The sequence below is a fragment of the Alligator mississippiensis genome, chromosome 12, assembly GCF_030867095.1.
Source record: "Alligator mississippiensis isolate rAllMis1 chromosome 12, rAllMis1, whole genome shotgun sequence".
In the NCBI taxonomy this organism is placed as follows: domain Eukaryota; kingdom Metazoa; phylum Chordata; order Crocodylia; family Alligatoridae; genus Alligator; species Alligator mississippiensis.
Window position 1 is genome coordinate 51,415,675 of NC_081835.1, and position 19,927 is coordinate 51,435,601.

Consider the following 19,927-nt stretch of genomic DNA (forward strand, 5'->3'; position numbering starts at 1 on the left):
CCTGTGCTATTCTCAAGCAGGGATCAAAGTCAAATGTTTCTTGGCTCTTAGTACAGAGAGTTACTGTGAACATGTGGGTCAGGTCTTTTTTCTTTTTATGAGTATCCTATGTACCTCTGTGTAGTGGATTGTCATTATGCTGTTTGTTCCCTAGCTTCCAAGAGCTGCCTCCTGAAGGCATTCTCCTCCATTTGGTGGGAAGGCAGACCATGGCTTTAAGCAAGCCAGTCACTAGTACGTGTAGATGTCCAGTGTTGAAATGCACGTGAGCGATGTCAGTCTTGCTCAGGATCTTGCAAGGCTTCCTGGACCTACATTTCCAGGATGGCCAGATCAAGCAGACTGGTGAGGGCAGGATGCCAGGGTTTCTTGTCATGTGAGCCAACTAGTTCCTACAGCAGTGCTTCTCAACCTTTCCTGCATCATGATCTCATTTTAAGTGTTGGAAATGTTTTGCAACCGCAAAATGATGCAGACAAGATTAATGCCCCCTCCCTCCATGGGTGGCAGCAGTGGTGGCATGGAGTTATGTCCCCTGCTACTGCTGGGCAGGCAGGAGGTGTCTTGCCATGGTAGCATGGCTGGCATGGGGCTCCCAGCAATGGCACTGAGCCTCTCTGCCCTGCTCTGCCCTCCTGTGCTGGGTCCCACCAGCTGGGCTGTGGAGGCCCTGGGGGGAAGGCAGCAAGGTGGGGAGCCCCAAGCCCACAGTGGGTAATCTTCATCTACCCTCACCCCATGCACAAATCGGGGGGAGGGGGTGGGGCATGCACTTCCCTATGCCTCCATCCCCAGGAGAGTGCGCACAGTCAGGGAGCCAGCTCCCCTGCCGCCCCCAGACAAGCTGCCCATGGCACCATCCTGCTCCCCCAGCTAGACCCATCATTCGCACCCCAGCCCTGGGCCCCATGCAGCAGCCCAGCTGGGCAGCCCCACAACCCTGCCCCATTTTCTCCCTTCCTCCCTCCCTCACTGTGGGGGTCTCAATCTGCCCTCCCCCCGACAGACTTACCTGGATGGAGCTGCCAGAGCTGCTCTCCATGCTGCCTGATTACCACGTGCATGTGTGCACACACACATGCACGTGGCACCCCCTGCCTGATTGCCCTCCTCCCACTCCCACCAGCCCCAAGCAGCCTCTTTGAACTCTGCCTGCTTGCAAGGGGAACCTGCCATTTCCCACTTTTTTCCATGATTTTCATCATAATTGGTTGACACTGTCGAGTATCTTTTCCGTGACCCCGCTCTTTATCGTTGCAAACCCAAATGTGGTTGTGACCCCAAGGTTAGGAATCGCTGTCTTACAGGCTCTCAACTCTTGAGGTAGCTGCATCCCCAAGCTGTGAGGGCACACAAAGCCCAGGTGTCAAGGTCTGGTTTAATTGGTGGTTTCCCATTTCCCAGCTCTGCATCCAGGATCAGAGAACCCCTAAGGTTCCTGGCCACAAGGAACCTTTCATGTCTGGACCATCCTCAGAGCTCTGGACTCGTGCAAGCTGGACTTCTTGCTTTTTGTTGGATGGAAATGCGGGTTTTCCCTATGAATCCAGAAAAGTCAACAGCAGTTGTTCTCAATACAGTTCTGCCCCTTATGTAACTATGCCATTGCAGCAAGTTTTCCTAATGATTGATTCAATGTGGCAAAGATTGCTAAAAAAATAGATACAGAATACAGATGCATGGATTTAGTCTAATGCATTTTTCCTAGGAGCAGGCACAGGAGTTCCCTCATAAGAGCCTGGAGGTCTTAAATGCTAAACTTCCAGGGCTGCTCCAAAGTCCTCCTCCTTTTTTCTATGTTATGGGACAGGAGTGAAATGCAGGGCTTTAGAGAGAGAGTTGCCTAAGCAGTGGAGATTGATGCTCCTTTGCTAGGTAGTAGGAAGTGGCTGATTATTTACATTTATTTCGGAGGATTTTGAAGTAGATGCCAAAGCAGGAGGGAAAGTCCATTTCAGAGAGAGATCATTCTGTTACTAACTGGCTGCATCTACACAAGACACTGACTGTGCAGGAGCCCAATACTGCTGCGCAGTAGCATCATGAAAAAAAGTGTTCATCAGCATTACCACGCAGTAACTCAGGTTACTGTGCAGTCATTTAGTACTTGTTTGTATAAGTACTAAATGACTATGCAGTAACGACTGCGCAGTCAGTGTCTCATGTAGACGTGACCACTGTGTCTCTGGAAGGCACCTAGATACAAAAGTTATGGGCTTTTTATAAGAACATGCTGTTAGAACAGATACCGGAAATGTGTTATGTGAATCTTTTCATTATCTAAATATCTCGAGCACGGAGTGGGTATTTAGAAATGGTAAGAGTTTGTTACACTTCATCAACTTTCTGAAACTCATTTGTATCCAAGATGTGTGGAATAAGATAACAAACCAGCATGCTGGCATCTCTGCTTACAGATATGTCCCCCTGCTCTCCAAAAGGCAACAGGAACAAAGTTCCCCCATAGCCCCTAGTGAGTCCATCATTTTAAACATTGACTGCAAACTTCTAAAAGTTTTCCCCTTGCCAAAAAGGATCAGCGATCTCAGTGAGGACAAAACACGGAGTATGGAGGCAGGCTGAGGGAAGGACAGTTCAGAGGTGGAGCTTAATATTGTAATGCCTATTGCCTGGAAAAAGGTCTCAGCTCTGAAACCACAACGTAGAGGAGAGCGTGTGGAGAAGACGAGCACAACAGCCAGTGCAGAGACCAGCACTAGCCATGGAAAGGGCTGCACAGCAAACCCTCCTTGCTTTACTCTGCTTAGCAATAGCATACTGCATGGACGAGGAGACCTGCGCAGGTGAGTGAGAAAACAATCTGTTACCTTGCAGCAACTAAGGGCCATTTAAGGGCCAAACTCTACCCTCCTGCACTGGGTGCTGTACGGGGAGTACACAGATCCAGGAGCCTGGAAGAGATTCATTTGGAGCAGTTTCCAACAAGAGCTCCTAACGAGAGAGAGGAGTTTGTAGTGGAAAGGGCAAGCCTAGGACCTCCTCTGAATGCCAAAGGTATAGAGAAAGAAGTCTTCCCTGCAGGATTACGGAACCTCCCTTAGATCATGGCCAACAAGTCTCGCACAGGTCGTGCTGACATTGGCCATCAGCCTCCATCTTACTGTCTGTTCAGTGGAACAGGTAATAGTGGTGTCTGGAAATTCACAGGGCTCCCTACAGATAGGCTCAGAAGTGAGGATGGATAGGACTGGGGTGGGCTTTGTGAAAGAAGGAAAGCAGTGCCAAAAAGTGTGGGGAGTGGAACTTGCAAAAGGAGACAGTGGAACACCTGTTGAGACACTCGCTGTCAGAAAAAGCCTAAAAGATGATGTCCTTAGACCAAGTGTTGGGTGAAAAAGACTGGGAACTCTGAGCAAAGAAAACACCACCTGTTGTCAAGAATTGTCCCATGTACACGGAAGCAGGAGCTTGTACTTCCCGTCTAAAAGAACAGGATTGCACCAAAGAAATAGCTGTTTTCAGCATCAAAGTTTTCCTTTAAAAGAATCCAACAAGTAAAAACTCCAAATTCTGATTAGCTGCTATGGTTAAAAAAAAAGGTTCACAGTTCTGTTAAAATAATTAAGTCCTGTATGGCTGAAGATGTCTTGAATTATGCATGTGTTAGAGAGATTTTAAATTCCTGTTATAGATTCAGAGCTCAGTGAAATAACTCCTGAACCTCTGCAAAGTTCAGTTCACCAAGCAGGAAACATTTAGGGTGTGATGGCAGGAGACTTGGAACCAGTGAGGTTTAGAGTACAAACCGACAACCAGAGAGCAAGAGCAGGAGAGAGACTTCCTGCTCCGATTCTGCTTTCTCCCACGGCCCAAAGCAGTGTCTTGGGTCAGGAACCTGTTCTTCTGTTTGTATCTGCAACCTGCTGCCCAGTGTGGGACACCCATGCCATTGGATTATATTTGTCTTTCTAGCCAAGAAAAGAGCTCTGTTTGATCTTGCATGCAGATCTGACTTCCCTCTACAAATCCCAATTTGCAGAATGTGCCAGATCCTGTGGCTCTGATAAATGTTGCTTTATGTCTCCAGAAGTAAAAATAACAGGTCTCACTGGTGATGAGAAGGTTACTGTTCTGCGAGGTTTCCCTGGAGCTCCTGGTGTCATTGGTCCCAGAGGAGAACATGGACTTTTAGGACACAAAGGTATGTTGCCAAAGAGCAAACAGGGATCTGCTTTGGGAGTCAGAGAAGGTAGATTTGGAAATAGGAACTGTTCTTACTTCTTCAGAGTGGGCAGCATATTCACACTTGCCCCTGTATTTATAGGAGAAAGAGGACCCCCTGGGCCTCCTGGCATGATGGGACCAAAAGGGAAGACAGGTAAAATTAAACAGAGACTAATAAATGTGTTACACCGCAAGGTTTCTGTTTGTTTGTCTGTTTTGTCTCTTACTTTTTGGAACATGTGTTTCTACAATATTGTTCAGAATTTTGGTCTGTCAAGGTCCTTAAAGTGAACTCAAAACCTCCTTTCATCCAGACTTCTGCTTGGTTTCTGACTTACTGATACTTCATAGATAGTTGCTGCGAGTGTGTAATGGACACCAAAGGATTCTCAGGCTGTGGGTGCACAGTGAGATGTGTGCAATTGGCACAGGACCTCCAATCATGAATTAGAAGTGCCCATCAGCAAGTACTCTGTTACTTGGGACTCATGATCGCTGGAACGTTGTCCAGAATGTCTGCTTGCCAGTTCTCTGTCTCTGCCTGAATTGCTTTTGATTGCTACATCTCTGCTCCTACTGTCCATTTCTTCCATCAGGCGAGAAGGGTGACCCTGGTGAAATGGGTCCAAGAGGTAAGAGACCTTCAATAATTATTTTTACGAAAGAATAACATCCCTGTTGTTGCAGTGCTTTTCTGGGTGATGGAGGTTGGGTCATGAGGGAGTTCCACGGGGCACAGAAAGACTTGTTTGAAAAAGCGCGGCATGGTTTTTGTACCCAGTTTCTCATGAAATCTAGCACCAAGCCAGTGCACAACCTGGAAGTGAAGCTCTCTTGCAAACCTGCCCCATGGTATGTGACATTCCAGCAGTCCCAGTAAATCATCTTTGCCTGGCTGACACACAAATACAATTTATATTTTGATATTCGGGATGAGGTGGCATTTTTTCAGTATCCAGAAGTCATTTGGTCCTTCATTTAGTGGCAGCTCGGTGCCTGACTCCCTTGTAGTATCTAACATTAGCTTCTAAATTAAAAAAAATATATCCACACACACTGGGCCAGCAGGGCCTTTGCTTGCACTTGTGCAACTTTCATGCAGCTGGGGAGATTTGACATGAAGGAGAATCTGGTCTCTCTCTTCTGTGTGAAGATATTCACCCTAATACTGTGTCATAGAGTAGAGTGGGTAAAGAGGGGTTTTATGGAAAGATGGGGTTCACATGAAGTGCTGAGGGGGGCACTCAGAGCCAGGTAAGATTTCAGGTCTTTGAATGCTTGGCTTTTGTGTTTTTTCTTCAGGAGACACCGGAAACCCTGGACCAGTTCCAAATATTAGTAAGAATATCTGCACAATTTTTGTTTCATTTTAAAACCTGGGTGCCTCTATAGATGTCAGTGTCCTGGGGCTGGGGAAAAACATGATGGCAATAATTGGAGATAGGTAGGATTTGTCACACTGGGATCAGGGTTTTGATCTAGATCTCATCTCCCCCAGTAGTCTGCAGAAGCTTCTGGGGCCATCCATCGTCACTATGGCTTTTGTCTTGGTGATCATCCACATGACCAGGACCAGGGAAGGCACAAATCAGCAACCTAAGTCTGCCACTAGGCAGCAGCACAGCTGCCTTTCCCAGTGGCTGCCAGGACTGGTAGAGATGCGTTCTGCATAACATCCAGCACTGTACCTAGACTCCTGGTAGCCCCAGGCAAACTTTCAGTATTGGCTTCCCCTTCGCCAGATATAATGATAATAATAATAATAAAAATTACCATTTTCAGGCCCCCTTGCTGTCCAGGCCCTGGGCTCTGTGTGTGCCGCACAGCAGATTGGGCAGGGAGCAGAAACAAGGGCAGCAGACCTGGCAGGGAAGGGGGACCAGAGTAGCACTCAGGGCTGAGTGCAGAGGTAATTTGAGGCACAGCTGCCAACAAGGTTGGTCCCTACTGGTCTAAAGCAAAGTAGAACTCAGAGCACTGGTCCATCTCGAGCATGACTCCCCTCTACATAGTCATAGGCAAAATCCGCGAGGCATGTAATTCATGATATGTAGGTGCCTCGTGACCTGAACAAGAGCTGAGGGGAAAAACAGTTCCCTTTCCTGATTTGAATTATTCTCAATTGCATTTATTTTCCTGTACAGGTAAGAAGGATGTGGAAGAGATATTGTGTGTCAAAGGTGAGTGCTTATAATTGTAAGAGGTCAGAAGTGGTTTCAGGAGTTGTTACTTCTTCCTATTTAGGGGATGTGAAAATTAATTCACAGTGTAGAGTTGCATTGGCAGGCACCAGTGATCCACACTGAGCACTGCAAGCACTTGTGCAATGGACTTTTATTCCTATATTGGCAGTATGGAAGTACCCAAAGGTCTGTTTCACCAGAAACCTTCCTGATCCTAGTACACCTCGAGTTTTCCACTATGAATTCAATTAGCCACTTTCAGTCTGAAGAACTCACTTCCATACACACTGGCTATGTCTACATGAGACACTGACTGCACACTTGCTACTGCATAGTCATTTAGTAAAGTGACTGCACAGTAACTGGAGTTACTGTGCAGTAGTATCACTGAATGGTTTTAAGATGATGCTGACTGTGTAGTAGCTGATTACTACTGCGCAGTAGCATCACATCATACTTCGTGCCATGCAACACTGCTGCACGGTAGTAACAAGCTACTGCCCAGTAATAATGAGCTACTGCACAATCAGTGTCTCATATAGACACGGCCACTGTGCAGTTTGATTAATGCATCCAACTAAGTTTGAGACCCAAAGGGATCAGTTTAAAAGATGTCCGATCCTCTGGTTTTGAATCTCAGGAAAGAGCTTTTTGAAACACCTAGTTCCCTAAAGACTTTTTTGGATCACCTTTCCTTGGATCATTAGTCATTTCTGCAGAACGTATTTATAACATGGGGTTCCTCTCCTCTGCAGGAGCAAAGGACTGCAAGGAACTGCTAATGAGAGGGGAAGTCCTAAGTGGTTGGTACACCATCTATCGAAACGCCTGTATAGCCATGGAAGTGTTTTGTGACATGCAGACAGACCAGGGTGGCTGGATTGTAAGTAAAAACCATGCCTGAAATACTCCATCTTCATCCCATGAAAGTATGGGGGGAAACTGCCAATGGGTTTCACTGGATTTGGGTTTCCTCCAAGGTTTTGCTTGGACAGAGATCTTCCTAGAAAGGACACAATGCTGTTGCTTGTATTTGTTCTAGTGCCTGTGAGTGGTGTATATGGAATCAGGTTATTTGTGCCATGGTGAGGCAAGATACTAGAAGCATAACGTCCAAGAGAAGATTCTGCTGATTCCATAAGTTGAGGGAGAAATGAGTTGGTTACTTGTCCAGGCAGGTGAGGTCGTACAGGTCCTTGTAAGAGAAATCATCAATATTTATAGTAATTTTTAAGCCCTTTGTTTAGATGGGACGGGAAGGGAAAAGTGAGCTGATAGAGCTCTGAAATAGATGGAAATTGTGTTTTGCAAACAATTTAGAGGGCTTCACTCTTGTGAATCAGAATCCAAAATCACAGAACTTTTCAGTGTTGCTCAAGGATTGCTTTTATCAGTGTTTTAATTCACTGTTGATTTTTCTTTTCAGTAGGTTGTAATGAAATACAAAATACAAATTGAAACAAAAAGCCTTGCTAGATTTTCCTTCTTTTTTCTACTTCAGAAGGAAATGTCAGTAAAGGTCACGTGGCTTTATGGAGCATTTTGATTTCTACAAACTGTTTGTTTTTAATTCTATCCAGTTCAGAATATGTTCTGACCAATTCTAAATATAATTGTACTTTATTGCCGTATCTCACTTCGAGCTGCAAACATAGTGTGGAGATTCCGCTTTGGTGATAAGACACCAGCTGTGCTGTGGTGGGAATGGGAGGTGGGATAGTGCATATTCAGAAAAGCTCACTTGCACAGCTGGAAGAGGGCTTTTAGACCTCTCCTTATTATTTTTTCTTTACAGCTGCTGACTCATACTCTTTCCTTTCATGCAAGATGTTAATTAGCCTTCCAACTTGGGAAAGCACACACCTGAGCTTGTTTACTGCAATACACATCTACTGGTAGCTTCTGTGCAGTACAAGGGTGAGGTTCTCTCATCTGCAAGTACTGGAGGTCAGATTATATTAGCATAATTATCCCTTTTAGACTTTTTCATCTTTGTGATCTTCAACCAAATGTAAAAATAAAGGACAGGCTGAACTTGTATTCTAACTCTGCGAGGCAAAGAAGAACCGGACAAGTTTAACAGTGACTGATTTTGGATTATTTGAAATTCTAATATGTTTTCTCAGTATTGCAACTAAAGCGATTCCCCTTCATTCCCCTGAAGGTCTTCCAGAGACGGAAGGATGGCTCAGTAAATTTTTTTCATGACTGGAATAAATACAAGAGAGGTTTTGGCAATAAAATGACTGAATTCTGGTTGGGGAATGACAATATTCACCTACTGACATCAAAAGGTAACTGGGTCTGCAAAGTGGCATTCAGGTTTTCCCAAAAAATTTTCCCTGCACACTTGTGCGGAGAGAGTTCAGAATGGGATTTTAAACAGGCTCTAAGATAAGGAAGATAAGACATTGGATGTAGATCAATTCAAAATTTGATGTATTGTGTGTTTTTGTAGCAGGAGGCAGATGCTCACTGCTTCCACGGACTATTACACCCATAGAAGACCTCATTCATTACCAGTATGTGATATCGGCCAGTTGTTCTCCACCTTTCTGACCTCACAGTTGCCTATGTGTACCCACTTAGGCTGACAATGGCCCTGCCAGTCTCTCAGTTCCCACACAGGTCTAGGAGCCGCCTTGAGTCTTCCCACACACCAGGATCCTCCCATGTTTTGCCTCCACAAGATCTGGAAGGTTCTTGGTGATTGGTGACTTCTTGCAGTCATGCTTGCACAGCCCTGTGCCTGGACCAATTATCTCTGCCTAGCTGCAGGGATGATAACCGACAAATAGCACTGCATTAATTGCAGATCTCCTGTTTCCCCATTTGGACCTTGCTGGCCCCACCGTTGACACACTTGTGTCCCACCCTCAGCAATTCCTAATTTACTGGGGGGAGCCTGCAGTCAAGTAGCACAGAACTGTTGCTGTAGGCCATAACACAATGGATGCAGCCAAAGAGTACACTCAGAAATACACCTTTCATAAACATTTATTGGAGCAGTACACACTGTAGCTGTGTTGGCTTCTGTCAAAGCCTAGACTGAAATGCTGGAGTGATGAGCCAAATTGCAAATGATCTGCTTGCCAAAATTACATGCATTGTTCCCCTTATGAAGCATGGAGAGTCCAACTAACTTGATTCCAGAATTCTGAAAAGATATGAGCTGTCCTATATATGTACCGGTTCATTGTGTTATGTTGGTAAACATGATTGCCTGTAATAAACCAGAACGTGCCGAGGGGGGTCCTCTGAGGGCTTTCTTTCCTGCTGCATCTGGAATTCAGTTGGGATTTATGGGAGGTTGCAAAGGCTTTATTTTCCTGCCATTTTTTGTAGTTTTGCTGAAGTGTAGCTGGAGTCAGGACCTAGTGTAGCTTGTCAGTTCAGGCGAGGTGAATACAAACTCTAGTGTAAAGGAGGAAACGTGTGTATCATAATTAAAAGGGAGGATATTTCTCAGTTTGGTGAGGTTGACAGACATGAAATGCAATGTTCTAATACTGGACCAAATGTTTTAATTCTGGTAGAAGAGAAAAAGTTCTGAAGATGCAAAATGATGATGGAACATCATCTTTTTCTCTCTTTCCAATTTTGTTTTCATTAGGTACCAATCAACTTCGTATTGACTTGCAAGGTTTTGATAACAAGTTTACATTTGCCAAATATGAATCATTTAAGATTTTAGATGCATCTCAGAATTACAAGCTGGTTCTTGGAAAATTCTTAGAAGGAAATGCAGGTAGGTGTTCAACATCGGTGCTCAACCTTTTATAGGACAAAAAACTTCTGCAAAGCCAGGGAGAATTGTATATTCCTAAAGCAGAAGGAACAGAAATTTCTCCATATCCACAGCAATTCTAAAAGTATTTGGGGTCAAGACCTTCCACAGACAAAGGTTGAGCTTTACCTGTCCCTTCAGTTCTCAATGAGTGACAACATAGATGCCCTTCTTAAAATGGTTGAGTCTCAGTGCCAAAGCTGAACCACAAGAGCTCTTTGCAATTCCTACATCCTAACAGAGTGCTTCTGGGAATGTAGTCCAGCATGTGACACATCAGGAGCTGAGAGGAAATGGTCATGATGAGTTTCTGACTCCTATTTCAAAATTAGAGGGATTCTGAATACCTCCTGAAAGGGAGAGATGAACACCAACATCCCCAAATGACAGAGATGGCCAAGTTGGCCTTTGTAGAACTACACTGCCTTACTATATGCTGTTAACAATGACATTATTCAACTCCCGCAGGGGACTCACTGTCTTACCACAATGGCATGCCATTCTCAACTAAAGATAACCCCGCTGATAATAAATGTACAAAAACCCACAAGGGAGCCTGGTGGTACAAGAGTTGCATCGAATCCAACCTGAACGGGATATACCGGGGAACCAACAAGTCTTCTGTTGGAGATGGAATCAACTGGAAGACAGGGTTGGGGTTGGCTGTTTCCTACAAAATTGCTGAAATGAAAATTAGGCCAGTTTAACTCACTGGGAAGCCAGGGTCCAGGGGTCATGCTCTGCGCTTGTGTGAGTGCAGATACTTACGTGAATAAACTGTTTTTCTCTGTAGAACATGATATCAATTTTCTTTGTTCCTCTCCTGAAAATCAATATTTTTCTATAGGCAGCTGAAGTGCATTTGCATATTGTTCCACATGACTTGCTAGTAGAGCTGCTTCATAGCTGATGGCAGAGCAAAGTGGGGAAGAGCAGAGGGTTCTGGACAAAGGGTTTTGGAATGCTAGGATAGTCCCAGCACTCTACATTTCCATGCTGATCCTTTTTAGCACTAAATAAAGCACTGCATTGGTCATAGAGAACTATTCTGGTTTGCTTTCCGATAACTGGGCTTGATACAGGAATGTCTTTGAAAGTAGTTTTCTGGTATCCTAGTTATGTGGTGCTTTGTTCTATGCAGAATTTATGTGGAGAGCTACATCAGGGCTTTCCACTTTCTAAGAGGCCTTAGAAACACGGGAGGAAAATGGAAACATAATCAGGAAAAAAAAAAGACAAAGGAATTAAAAGTTTAAAAGCTCAGTTGGCAGTACTCTAAAGTATGTCCCTCCAAGACATACACCAGATGGCTGAAACAGAGCAAAGGCTGTAGAAAACCTCATGTCTCCTTAAAAAAACAGGAGGAGAAATTAAAGGTCTGGAAGCAAGAAGCACAGGTAGTCATTCAGGAATCAAAAGCTGGAAAGATCATTTGGCATGCAAGAAACAGTTACCAGCTTGAACACTGAAGTTAACAGCCTCAAGGGGAATTGTGGCAGTAATTCAAGGTGGCCAGTGCTAACAGGGCGCAGGCTCCGGGTGGCTGCAGCAAGAAGGGCCCGGCAGCGGTGAGGTGGATGGGGCTGCTTTTCTCCCATGCCGAGCAGCAGCTTCTGCCTGGCTGCCACTGCTGGTGATGCTTGGTGTGGGCAGGTGAGTCCAGAGCAGGTGCAGGGCAGATTGTGGCTGTGCGCCCAGGTTCCAGCTGGTCCAGAGCTGGTCTGCTCTGCTGGGCCAAGTCTGGAGCAGGTGCGGGGTGGGCCAGAGTAGGGGCTGTGCGTGCAGGTCCCCACCCACAGGGCTAGGGCCAATCCGCAGGGCTGGGGCCAGCAGCGGCAGCAGCCAGGAGCCACCACCACTACCTAGGCTGCCTAGAAAGGCAGTCCAGCTGCAGAGCTGTCCCAGCCCCGCTGCATGCCCGGGGTCAGCAGGACACACCATGGGACAGCTAGAGCCTGGGCCAGGTGGGACTAAGGGACCCACCACAGGCAGGACAAAGTCTCTCCACAGGTCAGATCCAGCCTGCGGGCTGTATTTTGCCCACCCCTGACTTAGAGTGTGGGGTTGCAGACCACCAGTGGAGAGTTATTGCTCTAGGTCACAACTTGATGGATGCAGATAATTGAGAACCAGGATGGCATTCACAAACAAACACTTTTTATAGCATTTATTGGAGCAGCTCACTAGCTATACTGGCTTCAGTCAAGGCTTAGAGTGAAAGCCGGGAGGGGTGAATAAAACTGCAAATTATCTGCTTGTCTGAACTACAGGCCTTTTCCCACCTATGGAGCACAGAGAACCCAGCTAACCAGACTCCAGATTATAGAATACTCGAGACGTATGAGCTGTCCTGTATATACCTCTTTATTGAGTTACTTTGGCAAATGCAAAGGCCTAAAATACACCAGGACATATCAAACTCTGAAAAATGGATAATCTAAAGGCCTTTCTTGAAATGGCTGGCAACACAACTAGTCAGCCCTTCAGATTGCTCTGCTGTCAGAGCTTGGCAAAAGTCCGTTTTCAAGACTTCTTCATTACTAAAAGTTGTGTGTGTAATTCTCTGGTTCAAAATCAACCACTATTTCATCCCTTCCTTACCCAAGGGCTTTTGGACACTTTCTCACTGAATTTGCTTATAACCAGAGCTGCGTTGTCTGAGGTGCCCCTTTTTGTTATCTTGTATTCCTTGTAGTTTATATTGTGACAGCACTAGGTGCCATAGGCACTCAGTTCTTATTCACTTTCTAGTAGGAATGTGAATATCATTAAAAAAAAATATTTGTTTAACCTCCTTTAATTATATCCATTAAATGATTAACCGAGAACACAGCAGGTTGGATAAAGCTGCTTTCTGGAGACACTTTGGCCCCCGGAGCTCTTTGACATGGGGTGGGAGCAGAAGAGAAGGGCCCAGCCCGATAACACAGCCCATGTGAAGCCTGGCTGGGAGGGTTGTGTTCACACCTGTGAACAAGCAGCTAATTACTTAATTCATGAGCCATTAGGCTCCTGGCTGTTTTCTTCTTTAGGCTATGGGTACTAGTCCACCTCCCACCCTCATCCACCCTCTCTCCCTCTCCCTCTCCTTTCTCCCTGCCCTGCTGCCTTCTGATTCCTGCTGGGGCACTGTGTAGCTTCCCTCCCCTCTCTCCCCAGCTAAAGGATAACCAGTAAGATAACTGGTTACCACTGACCTTATCAGTTAAATGATTAATCATTTAAACTTTCACAGCCCTACTTTCTAGTGACTTAATTAGGTCACACAGGAACTTGTGACAGAGCTGGGTATCAAACAGCAATTCTGGGTCTCATTGCAAGGGCAGATCTGCAAGCACACTTTGCAATACCTGCCTCCCAGCAGAGAGATTCTAGGAAGGTGACCGAGCATGTGACACATCGGGAGCTGAGATGGAAGTGGTTACGGTGAGTTTCAGACTCCTTTTTGTAGAGTCAGAGGGGTTGGTTCGGAGTCCGTCCTGCAAGGGGGATGTACACCCAACATTTCCAAATGACATTTGGCTACTGTAGAGCTTGACTGCCTTGCCACATGCTGTGAACAGTGACGTCCTTCAGTTCACTTGGGGATTCACTGACATTACAATGGCAGGCCTTTGTCAACAAAAGACCAAGAGAATGATTCTAAAAAAGAAAGTAAGCGCCGGTCCATTGGGGAGACTGTTGGCTTCAAAACTGTGTTGAATCCAACCTGAATGGGTTTTACTTCAAGGGAGTGAATTTATTCTGGATGAATCCTTAAACACCTGGGTGAGCAACAGAGGAATCCTTTATTCCTACAAATAGGCAAAGAATGAAAATTAGGCCAGTTTAACTCCATAGGAATCTGGTGTCAAACTCCTTTGGCTCCAGCCGTGCATGCTGTATGAAGCACATGTCAGGCCCACACACTGGATCCAGCACAGGGAGCCTGTCTGTGGGCCCAATCCAGACCAGCCCCAGATCCTGTATGCAGGGCCAGTCTGATGTGGGCACTGCATGCAGCATGCACACAGGACTGACTCTGTGTCATATCCAGCCCACACCAGATGGGCTCCATACACTGTATCTAGCACACAGGGCCATAAGCCATCATAGACAACATTTGGCACATAGTACTGAGGACCAGATGACATGGTTCTGTGGGCTGCAAATGACATCTGCAGATCGCAATATGCTTTACAATGGAGCTTAGGTATTCTCTATGCTTATGTGAAGCGTTGCAGAGACAAATCAGCTTGCACAGAATTGCCAATGATGGGAATGGGATGGTTTTGGTGAGATTCACGTTGGGTAATGCTCTTCAGCCACCGTTATCATCCTTTAAGTTTAAATAACCTCAGCTGGAGCCAGCCACACCATGTCGTTACCACCAGCTTTCCCAGAGCTGTGCTACAGTGAACTGCAACTAAGGTTGCAGCGCTCACTTCACCACTAGTGCTGTGGACTGGCAGGTCCAGAGGACCAGACACTGGACTGGGAGTTTGATCTGGGCTTTGCTCTCGACTCTTCCCCTGACTTGCTGTATGAGCTGCAGCAATCCAAGACCTGTGTTTGTGCCTTAGCTTATTGCTCTTATAAAGTGCTTTGAGAGCCACAGGCAAAAATAAATGTTAGAGCTACTAGAAGTTTCAAAGCCCTGTTAGAGGAGAGGGGGTGGGTGGGATGGAGAAGTGTTTAGGAAAAATAGCATCAGTGATTTTTTTACCAAGTGAGGTCAGCAGGTGAACGTTGTCATTTCCCAGCCAAAACTCTGTCAGCCTGTTGCCAAAAACTCTCCTATACGTACCCCAGACGTGAAAAAAATCCACTGAACCATCTGCCCTTCTCTGGAAAACCTGCAGTGCAACAAGAGGGACCTGGGTGGGAAGCTGCTCCATACATTTCATTTTTTTTGCAGATAGCTTGCTTCCTGAGGATAACATGCTGTGGTAGATTTTATAGCTAACATGCCATCATTTCAACCTTCCTTCCATCATGTCTTCTATAGGAGAGAGAATTAAACAAAAATCTCTTTCTGTGGGCCAAATCCTTAGTTTCTTACTTTGATCAAGTAATGACCAAATCAAAAACCACAGTCACCTCAATAGGATTGTGACTGTAGTCACAAGTGAAAACTAAACAAGGTAACCTTCCCCTTTAGGGTGCCTATGCTTAGCTGAAGGAGAATGCAATGAATGCCTTAGGATTTGAAGCATCTAAATTAAATTTGACCAACAAAAATCTTTGCACAAGTACATGTCCCCTTGTATCTAATGGAGTTGTTTTACTAGATTCTGTACAAACATTGTCTGTGCAACTTCTCTTCACCTCCCTTTGAGTCCAGTACATGCAAGGAATGAGCCATTGGTCCTGTGGAAAATGGTGGTTGACTCCGTAATCAAAGACTTTCAGTGCACTGTCAAGGGGGCTGAATTATGTCAAACGCGTGACTGCAGTTTGTATTACACCTCTGAGGATTCTTACTGATGCATGTGCTTTATCTTAATCTGCCGTATGGACTGAGAAATTATCTCTGAAGAATATGAGGTGTGTGTGAACATGCTAAAATAAGGGGGTGCATATGTTATACTAAACCTGTCCAGTGCAGTTCATATTCACAATGTCTCAATTTTCTTCTGACTTTGCTAGGAAGGAGATCTGTAGGATATGGGATACTTGATACAGGTCATTCAGTCGCATTGCATTTGGGAACTCAAACTTCTATTTAACTAGAGTCATTGGAGACCAAGTCTTCACCTCATGAATCTCCAGATCCTACTAAAATGTGCACACCTTCGCCATTGAAAAAATGCTGCTGATTTTGGAATAATACCCAAGTAGTTAGGCATCCTATTGCCATAGGTGGAATCTGCTGGAACAATAGGCTGGTAGCATTAGACTACTAAACAGTGCCAATAACTTACATACATTATCTTTAATTAGACAGGACACAAGCTAACATGAGAAATTGCAGGCTGTGCCTGATGCATTTCCAGAACTCTTCTTTCAAAGTGGTGGTCCCATAGCACAAGGTCGGTGCCAATACTTAGAGTCCAACAAGACGTCAGAAGCCCTAAAGCAATCCTAGAAAAAGATCACATCGTTCCAGTGCATTTATTTAAGTGGAAGAAAGTGATTGGTTAGCGGAGAATGACCTTAACAGATCCGAGATCTTCAGAATATGTGTTGGAAAGAGCCATGTTAGGAAATGCTACTAGTAACTAGTTTCTTTCACTCACCTGGGCAGGTGTCCTCAGCCTCACAAACTACTGCTACTAGACAGAGAAAGGCAAGGAAGGTTTGCCTTGCAACTCTCCCCATGCCTGGTGCTGGTGTCTGCAAGAGATACTTTACTTGACAATCCTCTCCTCTCCTATAACATTTAACTGCTGAGTGTCTCTTTATATACCCTCCAAATAAGTTAGTTAAAGTAACCTCTACTTTAAGATCAGCAACTCTCATCCATGCTCTACCTCCCAGCTTCTGCTGAGATTAGCTATTCAGAAGATTTGGTATAAGTGTGTTGTTACTTAAGCCCAAAATAACTCTATGGGTATTCTCCTAGAGACAGTTTTTCTTTTTCTTCATATCAGAGGTTCTTATGACGGATGACTTTAGATGGCAATATCCCTCTCTCCCTGTCCCCATCATTTTGACATGAGAGAGAGAGATCCCCTTTTCCTACTGTTCCTATGTCCAAATCCTGAAGGTTAAACTGACTTGAACAACGAGAGTTTCTTGTGGAACCATACCTTCAAGAGGGAAGCTGTCAATGATAGGTGCTAACTGTTCCCAGCCCTTTTGGTCTCGTTGATCCTGCAGCAACAAAACCACTTTTAGCTAAGCAATCTTAAATACAAGATGAGGTTTCTAAAGATGTTATCCAGTTTAAGTATGAAAATGGTCTCAAAGCAACACCCCAGATTTGAGAGAGTGAAGATTCTCCCCCCCGTCCTCCTCCATAAATATGAGCCTCTGTTTGAATATCCTTCCTTTACTGTATGAACCCTAGGGATAATAAAAGCTATTGCCAAGGCTGACTGGATTTTGTTCCATTCAATTTTTTGACAGAAAGCTGGGATTTTTGTTTTAACTAAATGAAAATAGCCACACACTTTAAACTATTTTGGCATAAAATATTTCATTCTGAAAATGTTGGTATAATTCTCATGTCCCCATTCTCTTCTGACCAGAAACTGTTTCTTGGTGGCATACTGTGTAGCTTTTCATTTGGAGAGGGACAGGAGATGTAGTCCAGTCAGAGTCTGATCCAAAAAGGTGAATGGAAACATAGGGTACCTGAACTACTTTTTCCATGAGGCAATGTAGCGCAATTCTTTTACAGAAAAAAAAATATGTTTAAGGCCCAAACTTTTCAATATTTACAGTGAAGCTTAAATTTATGTTGGAAGGGAAAAATATTGCTCAGACAACTCTATTTGCACTAAATATTTGGGTATGTCGCTGTCGCAGGGCACCTCGGTGCTCCTGCTCCTAGAGAGTGGAAACTGCCAGGGAGAGAGCGCCCTGGCAGGACATAACGAGCACAGCTGTGGGCTGCCCTGGCAACTAATGAGAGTCAGCTGGCTGGAAGAGGCAGGGCTTGGCCCTTATAAAGCCCAGGGCTGAGGCCAGGTTGGCAGTTCTCTGCTAGTAACCACAGAGGTAGGAGGTGAGCATTGTAGGAACCGCTCTAGCCGAGTGAAGGAGGGCAGTTTGAAGAGGTTTGAGCACCATGGTTTAGCCAGGCGACGCTGAGTTAAGTTGTGGCCAAGAGGCTTGTGCTTGTTTGTGGTTGCTTATTACACTGGTGGCTTGGGTGAGGCTATAGGGGTGGAGGAGGCCTCATAGGGGGCTCACGGTAAAGTGGGGACCCTGGCACCAGTGAGGGTGCACTAGGCCCTGAGAGTTGCAGGGCAGAGTTGTAGGGTCAGTGGAGCTCAGAGAGGAGCGGCTGAACCCTAAGGGACCCACAGGGGTGTGGGGCCCTAGTGCCAGCAAGGGCGCAGCATATTCAGAGGGAACCCCAGCGGTGTGGGAACCCTGGCGCTAGTGAGGGTGCAGTATCTTTAAGGGGGCCTCATGGCAGAGTGTGAGGACCCCAGTGCCCAAGGGGGGCACAGCAAGCCCCAGAGGGGGGCTGTATTATTAGGAGCCCAAGAGTGGGTGTAGCAAGCCCCAGAGAGGGGGCAGTATTGTTGAGGAGCCCTAGCGTGGGCACAGCAAGTCCCAGAGAAGGGGGACTATTGAGAAGCCCAGGATGGGCGTAGCAAGCCCGGGTAGTAGGCTAGTGCTGCAATAGACCTCAGACAGGGGCAGGGTGCTGCAGTGGACCCCGACAAAAGGGGTTAGCAGTACAGAGCCCAGGAGAAGGGCAAAGTGCGGCGGTGGTCCCTGGCAAAAGGGGATAGCAGCACGGTGCGCCTGGAGGAGGGAGGTTAGCAGTGCGGTGGGCCTAAGAGATTGGAGGGCTTGGTAATAAGTCCCAGAGCAGACAAGGGTCCCGGAAAGGGACGACACTTTAGAGAAGGCCTAAAGTCAGCCTCGAGAGCCCCAAGAGAGGGGCAGTATACTAGAGAGAGCCCAGAGTGGGCACAGAGAGGGGGAGCCCAGGAGGGGGTGCTTCCATAGAGCATACGGAGTAGGCCCAAGGGAGCGGGCGAGTTGATTTGCGACAGGACAACGTCCAGAACATCTGCGAGGCTTGGGGCGTGGTATTAGGGGTTGGTAGGAGCCATGCGTGGCCCTAAGGCTAGGGTGCCTGGGGAGCACCCGTTGTACAGGGAGACCCCGGGGGGGGCGGTCCAGGAGAACACGGGGGACCATGGGGACGGAGGTCCCGATTAGCCATGCCCAAGGAGGTGTAAGGCAGCCTCCCGAACTTACTGAACATCAAAGATGTGGCGGGCGAGAATAAGAGGGTGCCCTTGGGCCGGACTTGACACGGTGAGAGGGACCTCAGGGAGATCATGGCCCTCCTGTGGGACCCCGCCGTGACAGTCACTATGATAAATATCTTACCGCACTGTCAAAGAGTTTATCCCTATCTTTTATTATTTAATTTCTTACTATTTATTCTTTTATTTTATAAACTTGGAAAACATCTATGTTCTGCAAGGAGTAAGTTTGCTTGACAGCCTGAAATATTGTCATTTCAGGTGGATGAACTTAGAAGAGAGAACTAACCTGTAATTTGCTGTACTAAAAATACTGATATTAGGTCAACTTCCAGTACAGGGTTTTGGGAAATGTCAGCATCATTCAAATTGAAACTTAAGCTTTTTTGGAAAATGATGCTAGCTGTACCAACACTGTTTCTCATTGTTGCATAAAAGTAATAAGTAACGGCAGTATTCCCTTTTTTTTTTTTTTTCCAATGTGGGGAAAATAGAAAGGTCATTGTGGAAATTAAGATCTCTTAACTCTGTATTTGATCAGGACAAAGACAAAAATCAGTCTGGAAAAGTCTCTTCTGTAAGGAAGAAAACATATCTTAGGAAGGTGGATCAGTTAAGGCTGGCATAAAGTATGTGAGAAGAGAGTAAGGGCCTTATTACACTTTGCTGTAAGCTGCACAAATATTAATTGGCTTAGTGTTGTTCAGCTTAGTGGAATAGTTGCATCTTGGGGCAGGGGTGGGTAAAATGGCAGATCCAGTCCACGGCTGGGATCCATTTCCCAACAGCCCCGGGCCACATGGCCCCCTAGCCGGTCTCCATGGAGACCCTGGGATTATAGCGCCATGACAGCATGGGGCTGCAGAATTGGAGGTCTACTTCACCCCAGCCCTGGC

General features: G+C 45.9%; 2 protein-coding genes across 8 annotated transcripts in view; both read left to right on the plus strand.

The window, feature by feature from the left end:
- Nucleotides 1-2,617: 2,617 nt before the first annotated feature.
- On the plus strand, nucleotides 2,618-11,198 carry LOC102567915 (ficolin-2). Its single transcript, XM_006264836.4, has 10 exons — nucleotides 2,618-2,804; nucleotides 4,049-4,162; nucleotides 4,286-4,339; nucleotides 4,782-4,817; nucleotides 5,488-5,523; nucleotides 6,330-6,365; nucleotides 7,124-7,251; nucleotides 8,533-8,662; nucleotides 9,982-10,116; nucleotides 10,624-11,198. Exons 1-10 carry the CDS (start codon nucleotides 2,723-2,725, stop codon nucleotides 10,860-10,862), a joined length of 990 nt encoding a protein of 329 aa, XP_006264898.1. The 5' UTR covers nucleotides 2,618-2,722; the 3' UTR covers nucleotides 10,863-11,198.
- A 481-nt stretch (nucleotides 11,199-11,679) lies between these two features.
- LOC102572088 (ficolin-1) overlaps nucleotides 11,680-19,927 on the plus strand; it is a 40,868-nt gene continuing 32,620 nt past the window's right edge. The window contains exons 1-2 of one of the 7 annotated variants that reach the window (XM_019475915.2): nucleotides 11,680-11,808; nucleotides 13,391-13,581. The gene's annotated coding sequence lies outside the window, so the exon portion shown is untranslated. Of the gene's footprint in view, nucleotides 11,809-12,999; nucleotides 13,582-17,768; nucleotides 17,807-19,927 lie in introns of those variants that run through there. The other 6 variants (XR_009455896.1, XM_019475914.2, XR_009455897.1 and 3 more) reach the window with 6 other exon arrangements.